Source organism: Sinocyclocheilus grahami, unplaced genomic scaffold, assembly GCF_001515645.1.
Source record: "Sinocyclocheilus grahami isolate Dianchi unplaced genomic scaffold, SAMN03320097.WGS_v1.1 scaffold29.1, whole genome shotgun sequence".
NCBI classification, from domain to species: Eukaryota; Metazoa; Chordata; class Actinopteri; order Cypriniformes; family Cyprinidae; genus Sinocyclocheilus; species Sinocyclocheilus grahami.
In genome coordinates this window covers 2,501,487-2,520,453 of record NW_015505208.1, presented here as the reverse complement: position 1 = coordinate 2,520,453, position 18,967 = coordinate 2,501,487, and the positions used below count along the sequence as shown (strand labels likewise).

Sequence of the window (18,967 nt, the reverse complement as noted above, 5' to 3'; positions counted from 1 at the left end):
AATATGGGGTGCTGTGTGTACATTAATGATGAAAAAAAATTAACTTCAATGATTTTAGCAAATGGCTGCAATATAACAAAGAGAGAAAAATTTAAGGGGGTCTGAATACTTTCCGTACCCACTGTATATGTATATATAATATTTTTTTTGTACCGAGCCTCTGTAACACTCTCCTCTTTCTCCATGTTTCTCTGTGACTCACCCTTGCTCTCTTTCTCTTTGCTTTTGTCTTTACCCACTCTCTCAGCTTCAGGGCTTTTCTGGCTTGGTATTTGCTTTAACCCCGAATCAATCTGTTTTGAGCAGAACTCATAAACTTTTCATAAGCTCAACCCTTACACCCATGCGAGTGAGCTCGTCAAGACTCCTCCGCCTGTCCTGCTGCTTGTTTGATATTCGGCGTACTTAAGCGCGGTACCGGACCCCACACCGGGCCGCATTCAGTCGCGCCACGTGTCTCCTCTCTACTGCTCGGCGAGCCGCTCCTGTCTCTGCATCGATCCCAGCTGCCGTACATCTTCAGAGCGTGAGCGCTATCTAGCCGTGCCATGTTTAAATTATGTAGTGGAATGTCCACTCAGTTAGACACCCTCAACTGTTTGGAGACGTGCCGTGCCTAACCGCTTAATGTAGTCGCTGCAATTTGTGCTGTGTTTGCCTGATTAGCGCTGAGTGACGTTTGTCCACACCCCACCTCGCCGAGGGAGGGACGCAGCCGATGGTTTTTGTGTTTGCTCACCAGAATGGCATCTCGACGTTCACGGTGATGCGTTTTGCTGTGACACCTTCCCCGCATGTTGGTCAACAGACTTAATAAGCACAGGACAGACTCGCTCTTCTCTATCTTTATCATTCCCTCTTGCCCTTGCTCTCGCACACACTTTAACCGAACAGCAGGTCAAACTTTTAAAAGTGTGCATCGCTAACAGGCTCACTCAGGCAGAAGTGCCATCTCAGCACCTGTGCCTTAATGATTAATACCATATTGATGATCTCAATTAATTTCCTATTACGCGGCAGCAGGTCTGCACTGCTCGATTTCTGTCACGGCCCTGAGTTTGGACCGGGGGAGATCTCAGAGGGCAGCTGGCTCCCATTGATAGTGGGAGATTTCGGGTTGCTTGCACACTGGGGAGAGAATTTTCTGCGTAATGGTGACTGACCTTCACTGCGTATTTGTCATCCAGTAGGGAGCGAGAGCTTTTTCTTAAAGGCAACATGAAAAAGCATTTGCAATGCATATACAGTAATGGGACACATTTACATGTAAAACAGAATAATGTACTGTAGAGGGCTTGAGTTTAGCCATCTGTATGTTGAAAAGTTGACTTGTTGACTAGTTGATTATATTATTGGTTAATATAATTTTCCCCACTAGGGATGTTCATTTCGGTTATTTTTCCTAACTGACAACCGACACTCGATAACCGATTATTAACCGTTAACCGACAAGATTATTTTAAATTAGAATTGAATTAAATTAGAAAGGATAAGTGTCTGCGACCCGTTAAAAAATACTAACATTTGTTTCCCAGGGATTAATTTTACATGCACAAAAGCTGCAAACAACAGAACATGAGGATTCACATGGTCATATCACATCATGCACCTGCAGCGCTTTTACGAGCTGAGAAAAACATAATAAAGCTAGGCTATATGTATATAATTAATAATAATATTATATTATATTAATATAATTAAACAACAATAATAATAATAATAGGCCTATACGAGAAATATATTTTTACTTAAATAATAAATTAAGAAAACGAAAGAAAACCTGCAACAAGTAGCCTAGTATGCAGAGTTTCAGTTCATTTTTGTGCTGCGTGAAAGGAAACAGACGGCAGAAAGCCGGATCCTATTTTTCGTTAGGCTTATTTTACAAAAGCACAAAGATTTGTTTTTATTGTGAATGTACAAATTCCGATTATCTTTATGACTAAAAGGAGTAGTTGCTTCCACTGTTAGAAGGAAAAAATTCAAGTGATTGCGCCTGCACCGCATGTGCGCACACACAGTTAAGTTTTGCTACCTTGACAATGCAGCCTGTTCGTTATCATAATAAAATACAGTCAAACATATGGGAAAAATACACACTGCTCAGTTTAAATAAGTAGGTAGTAAAATCTGTGCCGTTAAGCGTTATCACTGTACCGCCGTGATGTTATGCAAACCATTTTGTTTTACGTGGATATTGGAACGCCAGTGAAGCAGGCTACATAATAAATAATATTTTGGCATTCAAATACATCTCGAATACGGAAACATTTGATTTTGTGTCGAATGAGAGACCCAACGTTGGTTTCAGTTTTGTTTTAGCCTAAATGGAATTGTTTTGGCTTGCCGTTTATATAGCTATAATTCTTGATCTTTTCTAAATACTGTTAATTGAAAGGACTTGTTGTGTGTTAATGTTTGTAAACATTTCGCGTCGGCATTAGGCCTAATTCTGAATGAAATAAAATGCGACTTATATGCGACTTGCTTTTTTTTTCTCAAAAAAATGCAATTTTTTAAATATATTTTTCAGCAGTCATTACTCCAGTCTTCAGTGTCACATGATCCTTTAGAAATCATTCTAATATGCTGATTTGGTGCTCAAGAAACATTTCTTATTTTCTTGAATTTTTTTTAGCAATTTTTGTCAATTTACTCCTTTCTCGCTTCTCTTTTTCCTCACTCGTTTCACCTGCCATCATACCAATTTTAGATCCTTAGCTCTGCCCTCTGTCCAAAACCTCTGTCTCTCTTAAAGTGACTTAACTCATTCTGCCGGTCGCTAGGCAACTACTGGTTGGTTCGTGTCCCAGAGGGTGAGGGTTTATGTGTGTAGGCATCCGGGGGTGTCTCCTGAGCGCCTGCACCCTGGGGCTTTCCAGTTGGAGTGGTCAGTGTGCTCTTGGACCTCTCAGAGCTGAACTTAATATTGCAGCATTCTGATTTTGCATTCTGATTTCATGTTGTTGATGGATCATTGCCATGGAAAATGTTTTGTTTAACTGCTTTTGGTCCAGAAATGTACCCACTAGGCCATTTCCAGATTACACCGAGGCTATTGCCACAGCATTTTAAGACTATAGATGCTATCTTCTATTATCTGCTGTCCCTGATCCTATCGGCTTATCTGTGATTCAATCAGGAACCAGGAGTCCTAGCACTCAAGGACCAGTTTGCCATACAGAGCCTTCTCCCCAAAATATAAATCATTGATGGCCTCAGCATTATCTGCACATTATGATTCTGGTATACAAGGTTCAGACTCTGGCTTAGACTCACATTTAGCATTAGAATCAAAGCTAAGACTTCCCTGCTGAAACAAAAACAGCTTAGACAAGCATGAATTTCTAATCTGGCCCAGCTTGCACTGCAAAAAAACAAATAAAAATAAACTGAAAAACAAGAAAACTAAATTTTTCCTTCTCTAGTCAATTGGTCTTTTTTTTAAGGATTTTCAACTTCTACTGAAACCAAAATAAATAAAAAATTATAAAAAAACTCCCAAGGTCAAGGTCACTGAACTAAAACAAAATGATGTGAAGATATAACAACAGTTACAAACATTCATGCATATGTAAGCTATAAGCAAACAACATAAATAATAACCAACTAAATAATAAAGACTACAGAGGTGAGCTGAAAACAACTGAGAAAATATGTTTTTTTAGTTGAGATTTAAAGGAACAGATGTTGCAGAGAGTCTGCATCTCTACCATCTCCTCCTTCAAATCTCAACTAAAAACACGGAAATACTGATCTAGGCAAAGAGTTTTCTCATTGTTATTTATGGTAGTTAGTGCAAGATTGGTGCTGGCAGGTTAACCAGCTTCACCAAAAAGATTATTGCTGAATCTGGATGAGAAGCCTGGTTGGGGCACCATCTTCTAAAACCCAACATAAGCTGGTTAACCGGCAGGGTTAGAGCGAGTGCAAGGGCTGGCTGACTTTGCTGTGTTCTTCACTGACACATGCACTTCCTGTGAGAGACTTTGGGCATTAGGACCATAGTCACCAAGCTCCACTGTGCCCATCACAGCAGACTGATGGCTCCCAGACGGCCTGCTCCCGGTCTGCTCAGGGCAGAGCTAATGGAGAGGTAGCCCACCGGTGTTAAAGCAGCTGCCAGATGAATAGCTGAAACTCTAGTGGCAGCCAAGGTGGAATCTGTACTTTTACAGTAACACCTACATTTTGTCCTCTGTGCTCCATGCAAACTCCAATTCGATCTGCAATGAACATGTACTCCAAAGAGACAGGAGAATACAGTTTTTTTTGTTTGTTTTTTTGCAGAACTATATGTTGACACCTGGGCAAACACATAACCGCACGCTCCATGGACACACTCTTGTGAGCTGAGTAGTTCTGGCCCTGGAAGCTAAGTTATTTAAAGCTGGCTCTTGACTTCATCTGAGTCATTATGGGCTGCTGAATTAAACATCACAGGCCTCAGCCTCTGGCTCCTGCAGAAGCGCTCTGCCGTGCTTTGCACCGGCTCCGTCCTCTTCCTCAAAAGTTACATTCTCTAACACCACTCCACACGCTTTTCTCTCTCATGTCTGTCGAGAGGAGCCGAACTGAGACCTAACGAGAGAGAACAGTACACCACAGTCCTTGAGAAGCAGCGGCTGATGCTGAGGTCGTTTAACACGCTCAAGCATGAAGTGAGGAGTTGTCATATAGCCATGCTGCATTCCTCACCCATTTCCTACTGTGCATCCCGTGGGACTGGGATTAACATGCACCTCCTGTGGTGCGTGCAGCTTTCTGGGGAGTTGCACATGGAATGTGTATGTTTGTGTGTTTGTATTGTGGGCATTAGATCAGCTAGCCATCTCACAGCAGTAGCCTGAGACTGCAGGCAGAATTTGGTGGGTGCCGGGGTTGGTATTTAATCAATGTTTGAATGTTTGAATATAACAGTTCATGATTTTTAGTATTGATGTTGCTGTTGACTGAGTTGCTGCTTTCCAACAGAAGGTCATCTAACATGTTAGATGGGTGTTTCTTCAACTTTCTGCACTTGTATGTCCCAGGGACTGCTTTTTGTCAAAACAGATTTAAACTTTTTCTTTTATTTTTGTTACTGTATATCAAGATCTTTTTTTTTCTACTTTTAAAATGCTTTTTATGTATAGATTTTAAATTTTTCTTAATTCATTTAGCAAAAAGCTTTTATCCAAATCAGCTTGAATGAGTACAAAATAATACAAATTAATAACAAATATTTAAAATATATATATATATATATGTATATATATATATATGTTATTGAATCATTTTATTAAAACTTGGTCAGTCTATGAAAAATATGAATTATTAGTAAAATAATGATATAATTATTTAAATCTATTATTTAAAAACATTCATCAGTTTTTCATCAACAACTTTGTCGATAATAATACATATTGTATTGTAAAGTATTCATTCATTCATTCATTCCCTAAATTTTAAACTTGGTCAATCATTTTAAAAATATAAATTACTAGTAAAATAATAATATAGTGATTAATACCTGTTATTATTACTTTAGCTGTGGCATCATTTCCATTGCATCAAACTATTTTTCCCCTATTAATAAACACTTTCTTTATTCGTTTTATTTTTTCCTAAAACTTAATCTTGGAATACAATCAAAAATGGGAATTATTGTTTATTCATTTTAGAAAAAAATGACAGAATTCAGTGTATATATGGACATAAAGCCCACTGGGCCAAATATGCATCTAGTTAAAGAAACACACATATGTTACTTGCCTTTAGCTACAAAAATATGAGTATGACTTTAAAGATAGCATTTCACATTAAGACTTTTGCTGCGAGTGACACACTGACCTCCAATGTTTTCTGCAAATATACAAGAAAAGAAATACTCATGGCTAGGAAGCTTTCTTAATCCACTTGCTGTTGGCAAAACATTAATTTTGAACCTTATATATGGAAATTTCCATTTGTGAGACTGATGTTGCTGCCTGTTGCTGGCTCAGCTATAAGAAAAACAAGCTGTGCTAAACAGGTGGCACTGGGAGGAAGTGACATCATCGCTTTTATAACTGCGTGCAAAGTGACTGACTTTTACCAACTTGCACTTTAAAGTGCTCTGCATATACAGGCTCATAAACATTAAAGGGTTCATAGAAGGGTCTTCCTCTGTACTAGACACAAGCTGTAGGGGATTTGCTGCACACCATCGGCTTTGACGTGTCATATACACCCACACACGCAAGCGCTTATGTACAAACACACACACACAAGCAAACCAGTCAGTAATGGGAAATAAAACTATGAAGAAAGGGGGATGTTTTGTGCCCGGCACAGCACTGAGTCAATTGACCTTGAAATGAACAGCAGCACTGGGGGACAGCGAGGTATGGATACATTTAAGAGCTGAGTGTGGGTGCCAGGGGCCAGCCTACTGCCTAATGACGGACACACTGCTTCATCCATCACCATGCTACAGCCAGGGCACCCGCCAGGGCAAGGCTTTAATCACCTCTCTCGCTCATAAACACACACACATGGCACACGCACTCTTAAAGGGACAGTTTTGCCTAAATATGAAAATTCTGTCATTTACTCGCCCTTATTTTGTTCTAAAATGGTATTCATTTCTTTCTTCTGTGGAACACAAAAGAACATATTTTGAAAAATGTATTCATACAGTGAAGGTCAGTGGGGTCCATTGTTTTGACTTTTTTTATATGGACCATTTTTGTTCTGCAAATAAGTCATACAGGTTTAAAATCCCATGAGGGTGAGAAAATACTGGCAGAATTGTAAATTGTGGGTTAAATATCCCTTTAAAGAGACATTTTAGTTAACTGTACAGACTGACATTATTTGCTCACACTCATGGTTATTTTTGTTAACTAAAACCAAACAATATATATATGAATTGTTATATTATTATGTTACTAATAATTCATATTTTTGATAGATTTTAAGATTTAGAAAATAAGCATATTATTTATTTATCTTTAACCACTTACTGTGCGCCCCTGTTTTTGAGCATTTTCTGAAAAACGATATACCCAAATAAAAATGTCTGTGGCTCTTGAACCCTATGGTCTATATTTATAACTCTGGTATTGTTTGAAACTAGAAACTTGAACCTTTGTTACTCTGGAGTCATAATAACTCAAAATTAGTATAGCAACAGAGTAAAACAAGGCAAAATGTACATGAAAGTGACTCACGATATCTTTGAATGAAATTCACTAATGGAAAAATGGACGAGGCTTTCATGCCAAATGCCTGAAAACACCATAAAGATAAAGCTGAATGTCTGACCATATTTTTATTCAAATTTGAAGATGATACTCCCAAAAATGTAGTTTCTGTAAGCTTTTATTTAAAAAAAAGTCTAGGCGTTTTTTCAAAAAAGCCATTTGGAGACTCCAAATTGACACCTGGTAACCAAATGAGGCAAAACTACATAATGCATATATGTATATCAATTCAAAACTGCTCTGCCCACCATAACACGCAAGAAAAAAATATTTCTGAACAGTATTTGTATTGTTGACTAATTTGGTAATTTGGTTACCAGGTCTCCTAATGGCATTTTTGAAAGGACGCCTAAACTTTTCCTGAAATAAAAGCTATATCAATTCAGAACTGCTCTGCCCACCATAACACGCAAGAAAAAACTATTTCTGAACAGTATTTGTATTGTTGACTAATTTGGTAATTTGGTTACCAGGTCTCCTAATGGCATTTTTGAAATAAACTTTTCCTGAAATAAAAGCAGAAATAAAACATTTTTAAAGTACATCTTTATGGTATTTTATTTAAAGAAAATCTTAGGAAAAGTAGTTTAGATCTTTTATTTCAAGAAAAGTCTAGGAATCCTTTCAAAAAGGCTATTTAGAGACTCCATTATGGCACTGCATACTACATAGGCTATATGTATATCAATTCAGAACTCATCTACCCATGGAACCACACACAAACAAAACTATTTCAGAACAACATTTGAACATTGTAACTAAACAGTATTTATTTTGAACAATTCTAATAATGAAAACAGTAAACCAAAACAGATTTGATCAGTGATCATTTTAGAGCTAATGAACACACAAAACATGCAAAATATGTTTTATGTGATGGAAATTTTGCCTCGAACTAGGGATTTTAAAAAATGAATCACTATATTAAAGTTACTTTATTTCAGCTAATTGCTAAGGCAACATTTCTCATTTTTGTTAAATAATAATGAATAAAAACTAAAATTTCTAAAACTTTTTTAAAATTAACACAGAAAATAGAAAAAATCTCATTTAAAATATTAACAAAATATGAACAAAAACGCTGTAAAAATGATTTTTGACATTTGTTTCACAAGACAATACTAGTCTAGTCTTTCTCTAACTTTCTACTTAAAAATTACATATGTAATTAATTGTGTTACTTGCTGTCTTTGTAATTAATTGTGAAATTTACTAACAATTTCTGAGTGAAATTGTTTCTACACTATTTATTTTTCATTGTATAGTAATATACATACTAAAATAACAGTGGTATGACTTTCTTTCTTCTACTTAGAGAAGGACAGGGTTTCAAATAGGTGCACCTAAAACACATTTAAACATCTGGATTGGTCATTATATGTGCCCACATTGTATCACACACTCACATTTGCATACTGTATACTCTCTCTTGCTTTCACACACTCTAAATGCTGAACTTCACCCACATCCTTACACTCCCAACTATTTCCATTTCACTCCAGTGAACAACCTGTTAGACACTCCATTCTCTTGAAGGTTGCTGTTTTTTCGGAGAGAGAACATTCTTGACGCTCCACTGTGACTCTGACCTCTACATCATGTCTGGAGTACATCGTATTCCTCCAGAACTGAGCCCAGCGGTACTCTGAGAGCACAACACTTCTATCAAGTTAAAAATAGTGAGACAGATGGAGACAAAAAAGTTAAATATTTGTTGCGGCATTTCAGAAGTGCTGTGATTTATGTAACATGGGTTAGTGAAATGGGTCTGCTTGTACACCCAGTGGGTATGTTCCTCACCACGCTCACAAGAAATGAGTCAGAGGATCTGTTTCTCCCATGCTTTTTTCCCACAATCCTCTAGGGGTTTCCTGTCAACCGAGTGCCGTGCTTGGCCGTGTCTTTTTGTGCCGCGGCTTTGAACTCCTCGCTGAGGTTTTTTTCCTCTCAGAGCTACATAAGCACTGGTTCTTTCTTCTCTTGGACTCGTTTATGTGCTTTTTAGCTTAATTAAGATATTTAACCTTGATGAGGTTCTTTTTGTTCCAGTGCCAAGACTTTCTCTTTCAGCTTTTAAGTTTTTAGCATTCGTGCTGGTTATGTTGCGCCATAATTTCCCAAACGCTCTCCCTGTCTGTTGTTGTTCAAACAGCTACTGCTGGAAGCAAATTCACACCAATGATTGAGATTAAGATTAATAGGATGTTATGCCAGGCAGAAACTAGTATGCGTCTCTTAAGTCAAATATGGGGACTTTGCTTATGCAGAATAAGGAATTAATATGTGCTTGACTAAAAAATATATATATATATATATATATATATATATAGTTATAATTACTTGCTCATGTTTGTGCTGCCATTTACACACCAAAAACGTCCCTTCCTGCAGGATGATGTCATGTATGTCACAAAATGTGTGTGTAAAATTTTGTCCAGTTTATTTAGACATTTAATGGGGACATAAAAGCAGAAGTGACTCATTCACATGACCGGAAGCAGCAATCCTGCTTCAAAACAAGTAACATAATGTTCTCATTTGTCCAGATCTGAACCAGCGCCAGCTAAATATGAAGCCCAAATGACCTGCTTTCAAACAAGTCCAACTCAAAGACAATCTCATACGCACAGGCACTTATCTGCCAGAACACGCCGTCCCACCCCCACGCTGCAATAAATCATCCGTAATATGCAGATACCTATTTGAAACCCTGTCCTTCTTCCCAGCCCTTCAGGTTGGAGTTGATGCTGGCTGGAAGCAGGCCCGAGCAGCAGTAATGACCCTGAAGCTATTACTAGTGGATATTTATAGCACTCAGGGCCAGCTATGGGGCAGCACTCATGACCACATTGGCTTCATGCATGTGGGCGTCCAGCTACTAGTTGCCAGGTTACCACAGTGCTTCCAGGTACCTGTGTGTCCCCCAGACGCGCATACACACACACAGAGAAACACCTTTAGAATTAAGATCTGCTTTCTTTCTGCAGGCTTAAAGCAAAAAAACAACAAGCTTTAATTGTTTTTCTTGCTTACCAATGAAAAACTTGACTCGAGTAAGAGAACAATTTCTGTGAATTCAAGCACAGAACACTTCCTAATTAAGTTTATTTTACCTTCATTTAGCTTTTAATGCTCTTAAATAGTGAAATCAAGGGATAAACACAGGTTCTGTGGACCGGTTGTATAAGATCTACATGCCTCTGCACTCCAGGGATGAGCCTAGCGTAAAGGTGCTGAGCTCTAATGAATGCCTTTAATAATGAAAAATGCAGTTTGCGCAATACCACAAGCCCTGCACACGCTGCAACTCTATCCAAACTTCGACTCCCTTCTCCCACATCAACAAACCTGGAAGCAAGCCCTGGTTCTCCATGGAGGTGTACCACAAACATGGCCTAAAGATTACATTGCACAATTAATCAATACCATAATGAGATCCCATTTTCTCCACCAAATAGTATCCAGGCCGAAAGTTTCCTCCTTCTTTAGTTTGTTGGATGAAAACTTGCGTTATTAAAAGAGAGCAGCCAGCAGGAAATTAAATTAAATTAAGTTTGCATCCTGATAGATTTATTAGACACTCCACATTTTCATTGTGTTGTTGTGCCATCGGAAAGAGAGCGAGGGTCTTGAGGGGGTGCAAGCGTGATTGTGTGGGTGCGTGAAGAGATAGAGCGAGAAAGGAGTGAGCTGTAGATGTCATACGCTTGTGGCTCACTCTTGAATTTACGACTGAAGCATAGCTTCACAGATTACTTGTATTTGGATGGGTTGTAAGTCTGCCAAATGTGCATTGTAAAACAGGGACGGATGTATCTGCGTAGGAGTGATCGAAAAAAGAAATGTGCGTGTGTGTGCGTGTGTGTGTGTGTGTGCGTGCGTGTGTGTGTGTGTGTGTGTGTGTGTGTGTGTGTGTGGGTGTATGTGGTGGTCATGGATGTATTGGATTCTGTTGGTATGTATGTGGGTTTTTTTGTTGTTGTTTTTATTTTGAAGGGGTGAATATGTGAGTTGGCTGTCTTTTTTACTCTGTATGCTTATATAAATTTCATGAAATATCAGTCATAATTCACCCCAAAATCAATTGGAAAAAATAAAATAAATAATTTTTTTGCATAAGAAAATCAAGCTTGTTTTAGGACCATTAAGATTTTTGATTTGTGACTATTTTATTTAAAATACTGTATTGAAATTCATCTTGCCATGACACAAAATATAATATATATCCATAAATGATGACATTAAATGTATACAATTAAACATATAGTAAAAGATTATGTATTATAACCCATTATAAGTATTTTATATATTATATACAATATAAAAGTATATAGTATAAATAAAATATAGAACAATATATATATATATATATATATAAAATAGTAATTATTATTATTAAATTGTATGTAAAGTTTGTGTATATATGTGTAAATATTGTTGAAATTTTAATTGAGATCATTTATTTAAAAAATGTTTTATTATAATTACAAAAAATTAAATTTGACAAATAGAGATGGAGGTTTAAATGTGCTTCATTATCACGAAAATAATGCAAAAACGAAATCTGAAAAAAAGACTATTTTATTTAAGCAACAACAAAAAAAAAATATATATATATATATATATATATATATATATATAAACAGACATTTTGACACCATGCAGTTTCACCCATATATGCTTGAGAATGTTTTTATGTTTGTCTGGTTTTTACTTACCCCTCTCATGCTGGTTAAGGATTGAGGGCATGGCCTGGTGCTCACCACAGCTGCTTGTGCCATATGGAGATGTAGTGCTGGTGTGTGCTTCCACAAGCTCACGGCCACAGCAGCAGTGCATCCTCAGCTCGCCCTCCCCAACCATGCACCGGTCCAGCACACTCCCTCCATCCACTTGAAAGAGAATAGTACACCAGTACTTACTCTTAAAATCCTCTCGTGAAGACAGATTTCCTATGGATTTAAATTTTAAATCAAATCTTTTCCTTTTAATCCATCAAAGGTGCTGTTCAAACACCTTGACACATTCACTTTGAATATCAAGTGTGCTGGTTGAAGAGTTCAATCAAAAGTTCTCGCTGTGAATTACAGGGCTGTTTGATTTTCAGCGCTCTGAATTTAGCTTTTGATTTGTTCTGTCGCCCTTTTCTGTCCTGCTGATTTTGTCCCCTCTCTCAGTGGTCACTGTTCAAGGCTTGTTAGTCCCACACAGAGATTGTCAATGCTCTTTCTAATTGTGATTTGCAGTCTATTCAGTTGTAGTCAGAAGACTGTTTGAAAGAGGAAATGTCAGTCTGAAACTGCCTAGTCAACAGCACTGTAATAGAGGGGTTCAGAGATGTCTAGTATGACCAGCTTTGTCTGAAACTAAAGCAGCTTCCATCAACGGCTAAACAGGCAGCATTTAGTATTATTATCCTTCTAAGGATACCGGTTTTAGACCAGATTTCCAATGCATCATGACGTTTTGGCTCATCTGTGGATTATCTATCCCTCTGAAAATGTCTGAAAAAAGCCTGGGTTTCTCTTATATCGGTGAATTTCCCAAGAAATGTCTAGGTCATAATTCACCCCAAAATCAAAAGAAAAAAAAATATATGAAAATAAAGTCTATATTTGCGGCAATTAATATATTATATGATATGATATATTATATTATATTATATTATATTATATTATATTATATTATATTATATTTATGTGTATATTTGGCTAACAATGCTCATTTGTTAATCAGTTAATCAAAATAAATTATAAATGTATAAATTTATTTATTAAAATAAAGTTATACGTTTAATAATACATGTATTACTAAATTATATTATTTATTATGATAAAAATTATAAATAACACATAAAAATCATTATTAAAAATATAAATAATAAAAAAAAATAGTTTAAATAAATATACTACTTTCAACTGCTCTAATTTTGAGATTGTGGGAAATCATACAGTAGGCAGCGCAGTGTATATTTCATCAGTATGTGTTATCTTCTGACCTGGTGAATGTATTTTAGTAGTAAAGTCTCTTACCTTTGTATATACTGCCTGCTAAGGCAGCATTTATTAGCTTTCGGACATGGCCATGATCAGGTGTGGTTACCGTGGTGCTTTCTGTAAAAGTGCCAGTGGCTGTATGAATGTCTTTCTTTGTGTGTATTACCCCATTGAGCATGCAGTTCGCATAGATTTTGCACATGTACGTCGAAGTGTAATGCTGCAGGCCGGGAGGCAGCGCAGAACCGCAGCCCCCAATTCACTCAGCACGTAATGCTCATAAAACTAATAAAAATGCTAATGAAAGGGACAGTTTTCTTCAGTTTTTCAGTGTACGGATTTGGTTTTCGTGTATGCGTTATGTATCTGTATTTCACATGACATTCAAATGTTGGTGTGCTGGAACGAGTCAGATTGTGTGTGTGTGTGTGTGTGTGTGTGTGTTTGTGTGTGTGTGTGTGATCTCCGTGGTGACAGGGGACCGCTTGTTCTGTGACTGTTTACAACACTGTAATCATCGCAATTTATGATTACAGAACAGAATTGTTGTTATTCACTCTGGCTAGATATGCTTTAAACAACGCTTTTATTCATAAGCTGTCAAAATGTATCCAGCGAACACTTGCTGACTTCAAATTTATAGAATTTGTTTATATATATACACCAAGCCCTTACTTTGAGTTGACAACCATAATGTTACAAAAAAACAGGTGCTTTGTAAGCCTCACACAACTCCTCCTGTGTTCACATGAAGATCCCTGTTTAGGATGATCTGTCCCTGGTTTTATCCTCTCTGTGAATAACTTTGGCACTATGTACCATCAGTAAACAGTTGCGCCACTTTTGCGCACAAACGGTTTTATTCACTAACCGCTCTTAGCTTAACCAGGCGCCGCTGTGTGTATTTAAATTAAATCATTGTCATTCTTTTCAGCACAAACACGCCTTCTTTCTATGTAAATTAGGTTTATTATAGATTACACCTTATTCACAAGACTCAGCGCTATTTGCCTGTGCAATTAATGTTGCGCTTGTACTGCCTGTGGAAAGCAGACTCTAAGCAATTTTATACAGAATAGTAGACATTTGTGTGTTTTCTAGCAATAATTCCTCAAATGATGGAGAAGAACAGGCAGTGAATGGCATATTTCACTTAATTCTCTGTTTCAGTCACTCCATAAATGTTGTCAAGTGGCTAGCTGCTAAATATGCTAACCACACTCTTAAAAATAAAGGTGCTTCAAAAGGTTCTTCAAGCGATGCCATAGAAGAACCATTTTTAGTTCCACAAAGAACCATTCAGTCAAAGTTCTTTAAAGAACCATCTCTTTCTTACCTTTTTATAATCTCAAGAACCTTTTTTCGCCACAAAGAACCTTTTGTCAAACAGAAAGGTTCTTCAGATGTTAAAGGTTCTTTATGGAACCATTTAGACAAAAAGGTTATTCTATGGCATTGTGAAGCACCTTTATTTTTAAGAGTGTAGTTATGAACATGCATTAACACAATTTTTATTCATTATTTTTATGTGTATGTATGTTGTTGCCCCATCTGTTTCCAGGGTACTGCTGCTTCTTCAGTCAGACCTTTATACTCACCACACCTCATCTTCTTTTTTTCTTTTCCTCTTTCTTTCTCTTGGTCCTGTCCTTTCCCCAGAACCCAGACATTGTCCTGGTCCACTACCTGAATGTGCCAGCTATCGAGGATTGTGGGAAGCCATGTGGGCCCATCCTGTGCTCCATCAATACAGACAAGAAAGAATGGGCCAAATGGACGAAGGAGGAACTCATTGGCCAGCTGAAACCCATGTGTGAGTGTCCAATCACATTCCATCAACTGAATGCATAACCTGTCTCTTCTTATGCATGTTTTAAGTGATCACTGCAAACAGTGTTTCAAGAAATACCATTACCAAACTGCCATTCAAAGGTTTGGGGTCAATATAATTTAATTTATTAATATTTTCTTTTTTTGACTTAGATGTTGCATTTATTTAATCAAAATAGTATTATATTATATTATAAAACACAGTGATATTGTGAAATATGTAATACAACTTAAAATAACTCTTTTATCATTTGATATGTTTTTGTTAAAAACAGTTGTGCGCCTTAATTTTTTTTGTGAAAACCATGCAAAAAATATTTTTCAGGATTCTTTGATGAATAGAAAGATCAAATGAACAGCATTTATTTGAAATTGATTTTTTTAATAATGTAAAAGTCTTTCCTGTCATTTCTGATTAATTTAATGCATCCTTGGTGAATAGAAGTATTTATGTAAAAAAAAAAAAAAGTACTAACCATTTGAATGGGTGTGTGTGTGTGTGTGTTACTAAAATATATACGTTAATGTATAGAAAAAATAAATTTAATGAGTTTTATGCTTAAAAAATAAATCAAATGGACTTCAAAACTCCATATTACCTATCTTGAAATTGATTTTCAAATTTTTAATGTTACATATCTATTATATTTTACAGAATAATATTAGATGTAGCAAATTTGCATCTCAGGTAAATCTAATTAAATATTTTTTCTGGAAAACTAGCAAAGATACGGTGAATGTTTTGCACTCTAGAAAAGGCCTTTGTGAGAAATCAGTGTCCATTGTGGTTCACACTGCCCCAACAAACCCCAACAGCTGTTGGTTCTGGTTAGGGCAGTGTAAACTAGTCTAACGATACTTGACAATGTCTTCTGTAATTTCTGTATTATTTATGCAAGCCCGGTGCTGTTTTAGTTATGCAATGTTTCATGAGAGGTTAGTCTTTCCCAGCTCAGCCTACTCCAGGCAAATGTTTCCTGCTGCAACTTGTGCCCTTGTTCATAGCAGGAGTCTCCATGTGGAAGCCTTGACATGATTATTACCTCACCCACTCCGAGGCGCCCGGGTGTCCCAGGGTCAGTGGAGCCTCTTGCCTGCGTCTCACTGTCCAGAGTGATAAAGCACGTTGGTTTCCAGTCAGTCAGTGGAGGAGAGCAGTGATGTATTGATTGATGCCAGTGAGTGGGCGGAAGAGTGTCTGACTCGCCAGAAATCCCTTCACACGTCCAGCACCGCTTTGCCCGTGCTTTATTCTTACACTGTGTTTATGTTTTCGTCTACGACAGGTCTAGGTCACAGAACTGACCAGAGGAAACCTGTCTAATGAGGATGTTGTAAAAAAGGGGACAGCGGCATGCATATAATAATGTTTACCCTGAGTCTTATGAGGACACATCTCTGTATGTGATGCCTAGCATTGATCATTTGAACTAGGACGGGGCTGTCAAGGTAATGAATATATGAAGTCGGATCCCTTGCGTCAGCACTTTTAGACACAGGATGTCAGCGTGGAGAATACAGACGAGCTCAGCTGACATTGTAATCGCTGCCGCGTGTTACGATCCCCTTAAGAGCTCTCGTGGCAATCACTTAAGAGCTCCCTTTCACATTGACTTTAAGACACGTGCAGTAAACTAATGTGTTCATTACACTCCATGCCTGATCTATCCCAAAACCATTTGCCGTAACGCATGCAAGTCATTAACGTTGCAAATGGTGTGGACAATGGCAAAGGTGTGAGATGTCTTCCACCGGTCAGGCCCGGTGCACTGAGACTAGGCTAATAAGGCCACAAGATTCACCCTCATATCTTCAAACAACCATCCGTGATGTGAGCTCATCTGAAGGGCAACAGTACCACCTAGTGGTGGCGCTGCAGACATGCAGCCTGTTGATAGTCGGAGATTCATTGTAAACCTTATTAGCCATGCATAATTCATGGATGCATTATACATCAGCTCTACAAACCCAATGTGTTCCCTTGAGTGACCCATATCATACAAAAACAGCTTGCATTCATTAACAGGACGAGGTGTGCAGTTGGGATTGAATGCTTTAGGAGCGGTGCATTCCTCGACTGACAGTCCTCAGAGAAAGACTTCTGTAACTGTCGATAGGTTGCAGAGAAGTTTCTGTTTCTCCGCTTTTTAATTTTAATTTTTAATGCATTTGCATCAGATATTGTAGAAATGAATCAGTGATGAGGTTGCGTCATTACCTGCTTTGCACAAAATGAGCGTTTCAACATTGTAGTGTGAAATATAGATTAGTTATTTTTGCCTTCAAGCTCTGTTATACAGGGTGATTTTGAAGTTTTTACAAAGCTTCTGAGATGTATTGTAATTCATCATCAAAGCTTTAAGCTCTCCTGTTATCTAGAAGTCTACCTTAATGCATTATAAGAAACATTTAATAAAATAATTTTTTCTGACTGCTATCTCATTATTGTACTTAAAGGTAAACAATTCCTTTTTTTCACCAATAACTCTTTGGTTCTTCTTTTATTTAGTTCAACCACTGTCATATAGAGAACACTTTTCACAATATAATGAATTCTAGATTTGTAGTTGTTAAATATCTATTATCACTTAGAAATACATCATCTTACCCTAGTCAAATACATTGCAAACGTTGTTTCATGTTGAAGTAGGTGTGTGCAGCAGAGGTCAGATGGCAGGTCATGGAAGGCAACGGTTGCACACTACAGCTGGAGAGAAGAACGCGCCGGCCTGATTCATTCCTCTCCGCTGATGTAATTTAAGAGACCGGGGACCAGCCATGCCTGAAGCCCCCTCACTGCTGCATGAGCAGATGATCAGACAGTGGTTATAAACACACACACACGCACAGCAGTGTGCGAGATATCTCATGTGATTTATGTTTCCTGGAGATAGGCTGCGATTAAAGATACAAGTTGATGGGTGTGGTTATGAGGTGCTTTGAGCTTGTGGATATGGATGCGGCTGGCGGAGAGAATGTTTGATTTGATTTGTCTGCAGCATTTAATCCAGAAGTTTCAAAGTCTTCCAAAGCCCTAAAATTAATAACATATACACAAATGTAATTGTAAACGTAAATACAATTAAGAATAAATGTAATATTAAACAAATATTGTTTAAAAGTTAAATGTGCAAAAGAAGTTTATTTTGTAATGTAATATGCCATTTGTTAAATTTGTCTACATTTTTTATTATATTTTGAATTATACAGATATTTTACTAATCTTAATTACTTAGTTTTAAATGGCCCTGTGGTGTGATAAATCAGTTTTATTATTATTACAAATATTTTATAAAAAATTTTGTTTTGTGTACATTTCACCAAAATGTTGCATTAAAATATGATTTGCAAGCTAGACTTAGCATTCTAAAAAATATTTTGTAATGTTAGATTTTTATATTAACATTCATATTAATATTTTATCTAAAGATTTATTAATTACACTTTCCCTTAACAACTGCATTTTTTTTTAAATACTTTTAGATGAAAAACAGGACAGCTGAAATTCCACAACTACCCAAATATTTTCTTGAGCACCCAGAGGACACTCTGTGCTCCCCCCCGGGGATGTATGCAGTGCACCCCAGTTTAGGCACGACTGCACTAAGGAAATATGAATTTCATTCCTCAACAACATTCGGAGATACTCAGACTCTGCGTCTGTGTGTGGTTGTGCAGACACAAGGGACATTGCCAGATGGGCTGTTTGAGCAAAGGACCGATAGTTTGAAGAACTGCATTAGTAACGGCAGGCCACTTTGGACTGAAGTGCGGGAGAATCCCTGCAAGTCTAAATCAGAGGATTCTTCTTCAGATCCTCGCAGTCAACGCTTCCTGCAGATGTCACGGCATATCCACCAAACCAGCTTGGCCTTTCATTACATGACCTGCCTTGTGCTGCGACTCTGGTTCAGG

The 18,967-nt window shown here is 37.4% G+C and overlaps 1 protein-coding gene across 1 annotated transcript in view; it reads left to right on the top strand.

Moving 5' to 3' along the window:
* Positions 1 to 18,967, top strand: part of camta1a (calmodulin binding transcription activator 1a) — a 385,900-nt gene that overhangs the window by 337,218 nt on the left and 29,715 nt on the right. The window contains exon 7 of the mRNA XM_016257232.1: positions 14,882 to 15,035. Coding sequence (XP_016112718.1) covers positions 14,882 to 15,035 — 154 coding nt within the window. The remainder of the gene's footprint in view (positions 1 to 14,881; positions 15,036 to 18,967) is intronic.